At 35.9% G+C, this 14,455-nt stretch overlaps 1 protein-coding gene across 1 annotated transcript; it reads right to left on the minus strand.

Moving 5' to 3' along the window:
* Nucleotides 1-4,315: 4,315 nt before the first annotated feature.
* On the minus strand, nucleotides 4,316-14,233 carry LOC110943224 (zinc finger MYM-type protein 1-like). Its single transcript, XM_022184976.1, has 3 exons — nucleotides 14,087-14,233; nucleotides 13,853-14,009; nucleotides 4,316-4,746 (listed from the first exon to the last, which is right to left on the minus strand). Exons 1-3 carry the CDS (start codon nucleotides 14,231-14,233, stop codon nucleotides 4,316-4,318), a joined length of 735 nt encoding a protein of 244 aa, XP_022040668.1.
* Between the last annotated feature and the right edge of the window lie 222 nt (nucleotides 14,234-14,455).

Genomic DNA, 14,455 nt, shown 5'->3' on the forward strand with positions numbered 1-14,455 from the left:
CATCATAACGTCCCCCAACTCATTTGCTTCCCCTTTTCTAGTAATTGTGTATAGATCATAGAGTACACGAGCAATCATATTCCCAATATGCCTAGTCTCACACAACATGCAATTATTTTTTTTTGGCAAAAGCGAATATCTGTAAACAAAATTAAAAATCACATGTATTTAAATAACAAATAGACATTTGTGTCTGTCTTTTATTTTTGTAATGGTAATACGGTATTGTTAGTAACTAATAATTAGTGTTCTATCAATTTCTGGTTGTTCTTGTTCCCAATTGTAATCTAGACACATCCTTGATTTTCGAGTGCTAAAGCTAAAAAATTAAGGAAGCACTAAAATTTGATAAAAAAAACACTTCAATGTATGTATTAAAAATGTTAAATGTATGTCACCCTTAGTGAACCAATCATTCAAAACAACCAACTAATAATCAAGTGTCACATCATTTCAACCAAACTATTAAAATCCATCCAAAATCAATTGCGACAATGTCCACATTGTACCGAGGCCAAAGTGAACAAGATTTTAATTCAAATGCAAATTTTGGCCTTCTTTCAGGATGTGTTCTTTGGGTTCATAACCAAAATTTCCATCTCAAATGTCATCCTACATTGATTGTGGCGGTGGTGATTTTTGTACCAATCAATCCCAACCCTCATCCTACATTTTTTGTCTTCTACAAAAGGTATGCTTTTGACTTGTGAGAGTATACTTGCCTTGCTTTGAGTTCAAGTGAATAGACTTTTTGGAGCTAACCAAACCATCATAATAGTTTGTTTATTATCAGAGCAAGCATCAAACGTCTCTTTTTTTTTTTTTTTTTTTTGTCAACTTTTAAATGTTTTTCATCTTTGACTTTGTTTGAGCTAACCAAACATGCTCTTTTCTCCTTATTTAACATCTTTCATCCATGGTTTGATCGTACATATCTATTGTTATCTTTTTGTTCACTATTTTTCCTTTTTCTTTCAATGGTTGAACTTTCGGACATTTATTGTTGATGCTTTAGAATGTAGGATACGAACATAAAAGTATTTATATTTAGTATTTGTATCACATATTTATATTTTTATTTTTATTTTCATAAACATAATAAGTATATTTCACAATGTGTCACAACGTAAATATGGTAAAAAAGAAAAATCATATCGAAGGCTTTAATACTGAAGAGAATACACGTTGATCCTTCAAATTTGATCCTTGATTGTGGGTTTAAAATGATTTTTGGGTGTCGGAATTGCCTTGTATTAATCCCCTAGTAGTTCGGAGCCACTCGTTGCGCGTTTTATAACGTTGATTGATCAAATGCTAGGTAAGATGTTTAAACATGTATTAATCTATGTATATTTGTTTTTTATACCCGCTTACGGAATATTCTAATGCGCTCTCACGCGGCTTGTAACAAGGGGCGTTCATCAAGTAGTCTTGTGTCGACAACAAATGACATGATATTCTTCTCTTTTAAAGTGTGATTTGTGGCACATACACCGTAATAGATAATTAGATACATTTAGAGATTCTTTGTCATAAACAGGGGCGGACCTATTAAGAAAGTACGGGTTCCCAGGAACCTATTCGGTTTTTATTTTTTAGTGTAAATATATATAATAAACTGAAAAGGAACCCATAAGTAAAATATAAAGGGAACCCATAAACAAAAAAGCCTTGGTTCCCCACTGGTTATGTCTGCGTCATTATCCCCAAGATACCCGGGTTCAAATCCCGTGTGAGGCACATTTTAATAATTTTTGTTCCGTTTTTTATTTGATTCAGCTTTTTATGAGTTTAAAATTCGAATTAGGTTACAATATACACACAAATTTACTCTATATTATTTAATCAACTCTCGATTTCATAATTTTTTGTCGTCGTTGGGTCGGTTTTGTATGAATTTACAAATCAAATTAGGTTAATTAACTCTTGATATCATATAGTTTTGTCTTAATTGTTTCAGTATGAATTCACAAATCGAATTAGGTTAATTAACTCTTGATATCGTATAGTTTTGTCTTAATTGTTTCAGTATTGTATTAATTCACAAATCGAATTAGGTTACAACATACATGCTAATCAACTCTCGGTTTCATATCGTTTTGTTATGATTGATTTATCTCGTTGTTAGTGATTCTGTTTATACTTTTGGTTGAAAATTGTTTGAAGCGGTGTTGAAGAATCTTATTAAGTGATGAAGTTTTCATCTCGTTTGATGCGAATTGTTATGATCTGATACTGTTTTGTGTAGGTTGTAGTGGAAAGATACACTAAAATGGACCTTCCTGAGATGGAGAAGAAGTATGTCTCTTTGCAGTTTTTACTGTATCTGCTTTACAAGTTTCTAATGTTTAAGAGGTAGTTTTTTTTATTTGTAAAGAATATCGTATTTTATATTATGTGTTTTAAAATTTTTAATGATGATTTTCTTTTCATTATTGTATCGTACTTTTATTATGTGATGAACCTTACCCGATCCGAACTGTCGAACCGACCCGAAACTTTTTTATGTTCAGTCATATGAAATTGGAGTATCCAAAAAAGTGAACCCAGTGAAAAAGATTCCTGAATCCGCCACTGGTCATAAAAGTAAATTCTTAGTCTTTTTTAAGTAAATGGTTGACATCTCTTCTCCTTAAACTTAATTTCAACCTGTTATAAGGTTTACATGGACATAAATATATGTGATCTATAATAGCAATGATATATATGTGCATGCGAATTTATAAATGAGAACCAAATTTTCTATATATATTTTTTTTAATAGTAACACTTATATACTCTTAAATTAAATTAAATCAAATAAATTCTAATTTACTTCATGCTTAGAATTTTACCCAAGACAACAAGAGTGTCTGTGAGTTAACCCATCTTGACATTTTATTAAAAATATTAACAGTCAAAAGAAAAGGAATAACTGTAAAAGATTAATTAAAAAAAGTACATTTCTCTATCCATCTAATTAGTTCTTTCTCATGTCTTGAAAGGGTTGTTTGTTTAGCTCTTAATGATTCGGACCTCTTGCTGGTTCAGCACTTAAAGGTTCAGATTGTTTGTTTTGCGAGCAGATGTCTGAATGGTTTTTACATTTGTCTCTGAATGGTTAAGCATTTTAAGAGTCTGAATGGTTAATACCTCTAATCTGAATTGTACAGACATTTGTCTCTGAACGACTAACCATTATACTGGCTCTTAATGGTTCAGACTTCTTACCGATTCAGGTCTGTTACTGGTTTACCACAACCCTAAATTTTACTTTGATCTCCTTACCCGTATGTCTCCCATAACAAGCAACAAATATTTGATGACACGCAACTGAAATCCTCATATACATGTGGAATATATTCTATAAATATAGCATCAACATTAAAAAACAATTGAAATATGATTCACAAAAAAAAAAATATTATATTGTTCGTTTAAATAACAAAAAAAAAAAAACCCGACGACATCAACATTTGCAATGATTAACATGACTAAACCGCAAGATCGCAACCTGTATGGTGGTCTTAAAACCAGTGGCGGAACTAGAACATTAATTCAGGGGTATCCAAAAAAAAAAAATTACTATGCAATCATACAATATTAAAAAAAACAACAATACATAAAATAAAGTAAAACAAATACCTAATAGATTTGTCCTCTTCTTTTTTTCATAGCTTGAAATCGTTCCATCACATCGTCGTCTTTTACTTCACTTAAAAAATCCTTTTGGACCGCACAAACCATAGCATTGTTCAAGAATTCTGGACCGATTCGATTGCATAAATCCGTCTTCACAAGCTTCAATTTCGAAAAACATCTTTCAACGGTTGCGGTTGCCACCGGTAAAAGCAAAGCTAGCTTAACTACCGGATAAACTGTAGGACAAGAACTATGTGTTCCGGTTTCAACCATAACACGCGCAAGATCATTTATTCCATTCAAGTCTTCAAAGTTATCATCATCGCTTATTGTGTGACGAAATGACTCAATATTACCCAAAAGACTCCCTATTTCTTGTGTACTAAAATCATCCAGGTACATCTTAGCAAACGTCAACATCTTCGATGGGTCAAACTTAGAAAAACCATTAGAAGGATTTAAACCCGACATATTTTTTTATCAAACTAGTTGTTACCTCACTAAATCGATTTCCTAATTCTTGAATTTCCATGTCCAAAACCTCATTAAAAATGTCTACTTCAAAATGATGTCGATTTGTAATGACATTCTTTCGGTTTCTTGGATTACCATAACTTTCCGTCATGTCCAACATTGTAATGTCATATTTTTTACAAAAGGAAGTCACTTTTTCCAACATCGGCTCAAACCCATTTTATCTTAAATCATTTAATGCTCCTTTTGTACCATTTATCAAGTTGGCCGCTTCTAATAAATCTTTACCTTTTTCTTGAAGGTGTTTTGAAAGAGCATTTGTGTAACTTAATATATCTCCCATCAAATGCATATAAAAAACAAACTCGAGTTTTTTAAAATAGGATAGAATACCTTTTGCATTTATCCGTTGTTGACTGCAATCTTCATCTACTTTAACATATTGAAGTACGGTAACAACTTCCGGAAACAATCTAAGCAAACTGATGATGGTTCTATGATACGAACCCCATCGCGTATCACCGGCTCGTGCTAGGGAAACCTCTTGGTTTAAACCTTTACCCGTTTTATTTTCACCTTCAAGTATCTCTTTTTCCACTCTCGCCTTTTTTTCCTCTCTTAACATATCTTTTCGTTTGCAAGAAGCTGAAACTGTAACAACTCACACTAAAATTAATACTTAGTAGATTAATTAACTATTAAGGAAACCCTAATTGAGAAACCCAAGTAATTCTGCATAAACCCTAAAATTTCCGGAACAATCAGAATCAGGATCAGGGCCCCTAAAACTCAGAGGGGGTAAACCCTAGCTGATAATTATCCTCCGAATACGTTGTCTAAATTGCGAATTCTTAAATTGTCGACTCACCAGGCCTATACCAGTGACTAACCTACCCTACCCTAAATGGACACCCCAGGCGATACGCGGCACGTGACACAGATTCTTCCGCGACTAGCGGGAGGCGCCAATTTTCGGTATAAATAGAGGGGCCTGGCACTTGCATTCTGTTGATTGTTCGACGTTAAAATTCAAAATATACTACGAGATATTAGCTGATTACTATAAAACACACACAAATCACGAAGTGCTGCCACAATCAGGGTAATAACTCGATCGCTATTACGATTCAACGTCCGATCGATTGAAACTATCCAACGATTGTTTAAGTGCTGCTCAAATTGAGTTTATACTTTGTTATTCATCGTGATTTCGACTTGAATGTTTGAGTGCTGTTCAAACTCGGACTATACTCTGTCATTCGTTGTGAATCCGTTGAATTATTAAGTATTTCACTTTGTTAATCGTTGTGAGGGTTTAATCTCGTGAATTGACGTAACTGCTGAATTAGTTACTAACCCCGTTTGTGTGTGCATTGTTATTAAATTAGGTTAGAAGGCTAATCAGTAAAGCTTATACTCTGCTCGTAAAATCTACAATGTGAGTCATTCTCTTTTTATCAATTGTTTTACAAAACTCCAAGTTATTTTTAAAAGTTATAATTACAGGGATTAAGTCTTTGTAATCACCAAATTACAGCCAGTATGTGGGGTTTTGTATACATTACTTGATAATCTTCACCATTAGGGCAGCCAATGGGTGATATGACCATAATCACAGACGCCATTGGACAGGTGGGCCAATGGGTCGAGTGACAAAGTACCGTGGGTAGTTGGTTTGATATCAGAAACATTGTAATCGCTCTTAATACTGTGAATTATAACAAATGTGTCGTTTTAGTAAAATGAATGATTCACTCAGTATTTCCCTGCTGACAAAACCTTTTTCAAACATGTTTCAGGTGATCTGTTGTGAGCAAAGAAAAGTGCCGTGGAGCACTACAAGCTTAGAAAAGTGGCTCAGTGTAAATAAATAAAGAAACATGTTTTGAGAAATAAAGATTTCCCCGGGAAATCACCTTATTGTAAATTATGGGATTTATCCCTATATTATAAAACGAGCAGTTTTAATATTAAAAAGATCCTGTTTTAAAAAGTCTTCCGCTGTCGCCTAAATTGAAATACCACAGGATTCCTGTCCCGCGGCTCCTGAAACGGGTCAAACCGGGTCGGGGGCCGTGACAGGAAAAGGTGGTATCAGAGCTACTGTTTTAAGCTTACTGATTTAAGCTCATTGTTTTAAGCCTATTTAAGTAATTACTTAGGAATTCTGATTACTATTCTGTGAATTATTAACTGATTTATTTGTTAAAATTACAGTATGGGTAAACAAAAGCTTACCGCTATCTACCACAAATTAGATAGTACACCTAAAGAAAAGGGAACCTCTTCCTCCAAATATCCAGCCAATTTAGAAGAAGGGATTTTTGTCCGTAAGGCAAACTATGAAAATCCTCTTACCCCAGAGAAAAGAAATTCGATTCTTAGAAAGGGTCAAGAGAAAAAGAAAACCCAAGCCAAGAAAGTGAGGTTTAATCCGGAAATCCAGAAATTAGGCAATAATCCACCTTGGGAAGACCAATTAGATGAAAAATGGGCAAATCTTTATATGAGAGCTACCGTAGCAGAAAATGCAAACCTCTAAACTATCAATAAGCCTGGTCTAGTAGAAAATTACTACCCAGTAAATAAATAAATCCAAGTGTGTTTTCTTTCTTATTATCCTTTGTACAAAGTAGTGTGCAATAAAACTTCAATGTTTATTTGTTAAACTTTGTTCCAAAGTTTTAACTTAGCATTTTTGTGCATTTTGCATATATGCTACACAGCATGAGTGAGCTATCTGAAGCATTTCAGAATCTCAACCTCTACCCAGTACCAATTGAAGTCTCCCACGACTTTACTGGATATGTTGCTGATATAGAGGAACCTCTGGAATTCCAAGCTCCAACGCTGGAAAAAGCAAAACCTAAAAAGAGAAGAAGATATGTAGGATGGAGGAAAGTACGCAGGAGAAATCCAGCCACTAGGAAACTTCCTAAAATAGAAAACCCTGTGAGCAAAGGAAAAGAAATAGAGACCGGAGAGAGTTCCAAACCAGCAGAGATAGAAATAAGGGAAGATATTAAGCAAAAGGGAATCGAGATCGGAGAAAGCTTTAAACAACCTGAGGAGATCACATTTCAAGACGAAATAGACCGTCTACTGTCAAATTGTGATGTCATAGAACCTGTCAACAATAATCTCTACTCTTACCCTGCCACAGCCCAACTCCCAATAAACTTAGAACCATCTATTCCAGACCCACTAATCCACACACGACCTTTAGGCCAAATGGAAGAATAGTGGACAAATGACTGGCAATTCCAAAATATGATCAACAATCCTTATTCCTTCCTCCCGCAGTTTGATCCAGAACCTATCCCCAATCCGCCGATGAGTTATGAAAACTTAGCCGAACTTCGACAGTTTGGTGAAGAACTGATAGGAACAGGGAATAGGATCCGGGAAATGGGGGAACAAATCTCCTGGAAGTACGACGAGAGGGAGCGTCGCTACTAAAACTGCCAGTGAACCAAAAGATAAGAGGGTGGAAAGTATGTCTGTATAATAACAATAGTAGTAAAATCTAACTCTGTAAAATGGGAAATAAAACATTGTAAGATAAACAGAGTGTATGGAAACATATATAATCTATAAAACAAAATAGAAGTCGAGGCATCGATAATTTTGGTTGTAGATGTGTGTTTTAAGATTTTATATGTTTTTGTGTGATTATTTGTTATCAATAATTAGATACTAATAATTCATACCAATTAGCAGATGGAAAATGCTAATAATGAACCAGCTAATGAAGTAAATCAATCTGAGCAAAATCAGGAAAATCAGTATATGACTAGGCAAGATATTGAGAACATTGTTGCTCAAGGGATAGCCAATGCTATTCCAGAAATTATGGTTGCTGCTCAAAAACCTGCCGAACCACAACAATTAATTCCTAGTAAACGTACTTCGGAAGATAACAGCAGTAACAGCATAAATGGAGGCAACAATCATGATGATCAGGAACCACGACAAGCCCCACTCCCTAAGAAAATGAAAGCTGCAATGCCTGGTTACACTTACAAAGAATTTCTTGCCTGTAAACCAGCAGAATTTGCAGGTAATGAAGGGGAAACTGCAACACTGCGTTGGTTAGAGAAAACCGAAGCAGTAATTGCAATAAGTAAATGTGCTGAAGAAGATCAAGTGATGTATGCGTCGAATCTACTCAAAGAAAGGGCGCTAGAATGGTGGAACACAGTGCTACAAGCAAAAGGAAGAAGAATGGCTTATGCAATGAACTGGGAAGAATTTAAGAGTCTTGTAGAAAGAAAATTCTGTCCCGAATACGAAAAGGAACAAATGGCCAATAAGTTTTTGAGTCATCGTATGATAGGCGTAGACTGTCGAGGATATACTTCGACCTTCTTCGAATATGCGAGAGTGGTACCTACCCTGGCTTCGCCAGAACCGGTACTTATTTCCCGTTATATTTGGGGATTAATCGGAGAAATCCGTAACATCGTTAAAGCTGCGAGACCACGCACTATTGACGATGCTGTGGAATTAGCTAATACCCTAACAGATGAACTGGTACGCACAAGAGAAGAAGATCGAAAGAAGGAATTAGCTCAGAAAATTACCCAAGGATTTCATACGGGTAATAATAACCGTTTCAAAAGAAGAGGAACAGGGCAATCCTCAAACCCGCCGTTCTGCAGGAATTGCAAAAGAAAACATTTTGGAAGATGCAATGCAACTTGTAATTTTTGCAAATCGGTAGGACATAGTGAAGAAAATTGCAAAAAGAAAACCATAGTCTGCTATAATTGTGGAGAAACAGGACATTACAAAACAGAATGTCCTAAATTGGTTAAAGCCGTAGATAATAAAAGCAAACCAGCTGAAGGAACAACCAAGAAGAACGCCTGAGCATTTCAATTGACTACTCAGGAAGCCGAACTGATTCCTGACATCATAGCCGGTACGTTTTTAGTTCACGACGTTTATGCAAAAGTATTATTTGACTCTGGTGCAAACCAAAGTTTTATCAATACTTCATTCTTCCAAGCACTTAACTTACCCTTAACCACCCTTAGGGAGATCTTTACTGTTGAAACGGCAGATGGGAATTCTGTTAACATAGATAAGGTCCTGCAAGAAGGAAAGATAGAACTTCTAGGTCATAAGTTTTCTGCAAACCACGTTACCTATGAAATTAGCCGAATTCGATGTAGTGTTAGGAATGGATTGGTTAGTAGCCAACCATGCTCGAATCCTTTGTGATAAGAATTCAGAATAACAAAAAAAGAAGAAAAAGGAGAAATCCGTACTCCCACATGAGAAGTAATTTTAATTACAGGAGATAGACCTCGAAAGCCACTGAAATTCATTTCAGTAATGAAGTTGGCTAGTTATTCAAGAAAACAAGAGATGGTGTATATGATTTCGGTAATCATTAACACTAAAAGTAAGGAACTCCGGGATATCCCTATAGTCTCAGAATACCCAGACGTTTTTCTAGAAGAATTACCTGGGTTACCACCTGATAGAGAAGTAGAGTTTAGAATTCATCTAATTCCGGGGTACTACACCAATAGCCAAAGCACCATATCGATTAGCATCCACCGAAATGCTAGAATTGAAAAAGCAATTAGACGAATTACTAAGCAAAGGATTTATACAACCTAGTTCATCCCCTTGGGGAGCACCAGTGTTATTTGTGAAAAAGAAAGACGGATCGATGAGAATGTGTATCGATTATAGGGAACTAAATAAGGTTACAATTAAGAATCGATACCCATTACCTAGGATTGATGATCTCTTCGATCAATTGCAAGGCGCTAGGTACTTTTCTAAGATAGACTTGCGCTCCGGATATCATCAATTAAAAGTACAAGAAGAAGACATACCTAAAACTGCTTTTAGAACTAGGTATGGACATTGTGAGTTTACAGTCATGCCCTTTGGACTAACAAATGCCCCAGCAGCATTTATGGACATGATGAATCGGATCTGTAAACCATATTTGGATAAATTTGTAATCGTATTCATCGACGATATACTTATTTATTCCAAAAGTCAGGAAGAACATTGCGAGCACCTGCATGCACTCTTAACTTTGTTAAGAAAGGAAAAGCTTTATGCCAAATTCTCGAAGTGTGAATTCTGGCTACAAGAAGTACAATTTTTAGGTCATATGGTGAATCACGAAGGAATTCACGTAAATAAGGCCAAAATAGAAGCAATCACCAATTGGAAAGTCCACAAACAGCTATGGAAGTTAGAAGTTTTCTAGGCTTAGCTGGATACTATAGACGCTTTATTAAGGATTTCTCTAAGATAGCTATGCCTTTAACTAAGCTAACTTGTAAAGCAGTTAAGTTTGAATGGGGACATAGACAAGAAGAAGCTTTTAAGATTCTAAAGCACAGATTGACAAATGCTCCCATTTTAGCTTTACCTGAAGGAACAGAAGATTTTGAAGTATATTGTGATACTTCAAAATTAGGATTTGGATGTGTGTTGATGCAACGCAAGAAGGTAATTGCGTATGCCTCCCGGCAGTTGAAAAAGCACGAAGAAAATTATACGACTCATGACTTAGAATTAGGAGCCATAATTTTTGCCCTTAAAATCTGGAGACATTATCTGTATGGAATTAAGTTTACTGTTTACACAGATCATAAAAGTTTAAGGTACATATTTGGGCAAAAAGAGTTAAATATGAGGCAAAGAAGATGGATGGAAATCCTAAGCGATTACGACTGCGATATCCAATATCACGAAGGAAAGGCAAATGTAGTTGCAGATGCCTTAAGTCGTAAGTATCATGAAAAGCAAAAGCGAGTCCGTGCCCTTAGATTAAATCTTCAAATAGATTTAATGAAACAATTGAAGAACGTTCAGGAAACAGCAATTAAGGACGATTCTGAAGGAATGAAAGGTTACCTAAAGGAATTAGAGCAAGGAAAGGATGAAATTTGGAGATTCCACAAGAAACGAATTTGGGTACCTAAGCAGGGAGAATTAAGAAATAAGATTTTAGAAGAAGCTCATAAATCTAGGTATACTGTACACCCAGGAAACAATAAGATGTATCAAGATTTAAGGAATAATTTCTGGTGGATAGGAATGAAAAAGGATATAGCTGAATACGTATCTAAGTGTCTTACTTGTTCACAAGTTAAGGCTAAACACCAGAAACCTTTAGGATTACTACAACAGTTAGAAATGCCTGTATGGAAATGGGAACTCATAACAATGGATTTTGTTACTAAGTTACCCAAGACCAGAAAAGGTAATGATGCAATTTGGGTAATTGTGGATCGATTAACCAAATCAGCTCATTTTCTACCAATGAAGGAAACCTTTAGCATGGAAAGGCTAGCGAAGTTGTACGTAGATGAAGTAGTATCTTTACATGGAGTCCCACTCTCCATTGTATCAGATAAAGATAGTCGTTTTACTTCCCATTTCTGGACTAGTTTCCAGGAAGCAATGGGAACCCGACTAAATTTAAGTACTGCATATCATCCTCAAACAGACGGACAAAGTGAAAGGACGATACAAACCCTGGAAGACATGCTTCGAGCATGTGTAATTGATTTTGGTGGTAATTGGGATAACCACTTACCCTTAATTGAATTCTCTTATAACAATAGTTACCATTCAAGCATCGAAGCTGCTCCATTCGAAGCACTGTATGGACGCAAGTGCAGAACTCAAGTTTGTTGGGCGGAAATAGGAGAAAGTCAATTATCAGGTCCAGAAATTGTACAAGAAACCACAGACAAGATAACTCAAATCAAGGAAAGACTGAAAACGGCTCGAGATCGCCAGAAAAGCTATGCCGATAATCGCCGCAAACCACTAGAATTTCAAGTCGGAGACAAGGTACTTTTGAAAGTCTCTCCTTGGAAAGGAGTAGTATGATTCGGTAAGAAAGGAAAACTAAGTCCAAGATACGTAGGACCATTTTCAGTAATGCAACAAATCGGACCAGTAGCTTATCGCTTACAACTACCAGAAGAACTAGCTGGAGTACATGATGTATTTCATGTATCCAATCTCAAGAAATGTTTATCAGACGAATCCCTGGTAGTACCTCTTCAAGATGTGGAGGTAAATGAAAAATTAAAATTCCTAGAAAAACCACTGCAAATAGAAAACAAGAAAGTCAAGTTTCTCAAACACAAGCGACTAATGCTAGTCAAAGTCAAATGGGATTCAAAGAGAGGACAATAATACACTTGGGAGCTAGAATCAGAAATGAAGCGGAAATACCCTCATTTATTCCAGTAAATCTCGAGGACGAGATTTTCTTAAGGTGGGGAGGATGTAACAACTCACACTAAAATTAATACTTAGTATATTAATTAACTATTAAGGAAACCCTAATTGAGAACCCAAGTAATTCTGCATAAACCCTAAAATTTCCGGAACAATCAGAATCAGGATCAGGGCCCCTAAAACTCAGAGGGGGTAAACCCTAGCTGATAATTATCCTCCGAATACGTTGTCTAAATTGAGAATTCTTAAACTGTCGACTCACCAGGCCTATACCAGTGACTAACCTACCCTACCCTAAATGGACACCCCAAGCGATACGCGGCACGTGACACGGATTCTTCCGCGACTAGCGGGAGGCGCCAATTTTGGGTATAAATAGAGGGGCCTGGCACTTGCATTCTGTTGATTGTTCAACGTTAAAATTCAAAATATACTACGAGATATTAGCTGATTACTATAAAACACACACAAATCACGAAGTGCTGCCGCAATCAGGGTAATAACTCGATCGCTATTACGATTCAACGTCCGATCGATTGAAACTATCCAAGGATTGTTTAAGTGCTGCTCAAATTGAGTTTATACTTTGTTATTCATCGTGATTTCGACTTGAATGTTTGAGTGCTGTTCAAACTCGGAATCTACTCTGTCATTCGTTGTGAATCCGTTGAATTATTAAGTATTGCACTTTGTTAATCGTTGTGAAGGTTTAATCTCGTGAATTGACGTAACTGCTGAATTAGTTACTAACCCCGTTTGTGTGTGCATTTTTATTTAAATTAGGTTAGAAGGCTAATCAGTAAAGCTTATACTCTGCTCGTAAAATCTGCAATGTGAGTCATTCTCTTTTTATCAATTGTTTTACAAAACTCCAAGTTATTTTTAAAAGTTATAATTACAGGGATTAAGTATTTGTAATCACCAAATTACAGACGGTATGTGGGGTTTTGTATACATTACTTGATAATCTTCACCATTGGGGCAGCCAATGGGTGATATGACCATAATCACAGACGCCATTGGACAGGTGGGCCAATGGGTCGAGTGACAAAGTACCGTGGGTAGTTGGTTTGATATCAGAAACATTGTAATCGCTCTTAATACTGTGAATTATAACAAATGTGTCGTTTTAGTAAAATGAATGATTCACTCAGTATTTCCCTGCTGACAAAACCTTTTTCAAACATGTTTCAGGTGATCTGTTGTGAGCAAAGAAAAGTGCCGTGGAGCACTACAAGCTTAGAAAAGTGGCTCAATGTAAATAAATAAAGAAACATGTTTTGAGAAATAAAGATTTCCCCGGGAAATCACCTTATTGTAAATTATGGGATTTATCCCTATATTATAAAACGAGCAGTTTTAATATTAAAAAGATCCTGTTTTAAAAAGTCTTCCGCTGTCGCCTAAATTGAAATACCACAGGATTCCTGTCCCGCGGCTCCTGAAACGGGTCAAACCGGGTCGGGGGCCGTGACAAAAACCGTAGTGACAACCATGGAAAGGAATTCATAGAAAGTTTTCACACCGGCATGTTTTTTTGCAACAACGAGTATAACCAACTGAAGTTGATGAGCAAAACAATGGATGTAATGTGCAGACGGGTTATCTTTCAAAATCAACGCTTTTAACCCATTAAATTCTCCCCGCATGTTGCTTGCACCATCATAACCTTGGCCTCTCACCTTAAACAAAAATAAACAATGATTATTATAATAATGTAAAGAAACTATGTAAAGAAACTATGAATTTTATTACTTACTTGTTTTATGCTCAACTGTTTGCTTGCTAATAAATCATCAATGGCTTGTTTAAGAGTTGTAGAAGCCGTGTCTTTCACATGAACAATTCCGATAAAACTCTCTCTAATAGCACCAAGTTTATCAACAAATCTAACAACTACAGCCATTTGCACCTTCAAAGAAACATCACTGGATTCATCTCCAACAACCCAAACACGTCATCTTTAATTTCTGCACAAATGCTTTTTGTTACTTCCTTTGAAAAGCATTCAATAATCTCCTTTTGTATCTTTGGCGATGTCAATTTATTGTACCTTTTCGCGTTCCCTAATGTGTACTTTCCAATTTCCGGGTGGTTAGTACTAATCAAGTTTAACACGAAAGAAACA

This window comes from Helianthus annuus, chromosome 5, assembly GCF_002127325.2.
Source record: "Helianthus annuus cultivar XRQ/B chromosome 5, HanXRQr2.0-SUNRISE, whole genome shotgun sequence".
NCBI lineage: Eukaryota > Viridiplantae > Streptophyta > Magnoliopsida > Asterales > Asteraceae > Helianthus > Helianthus annuus.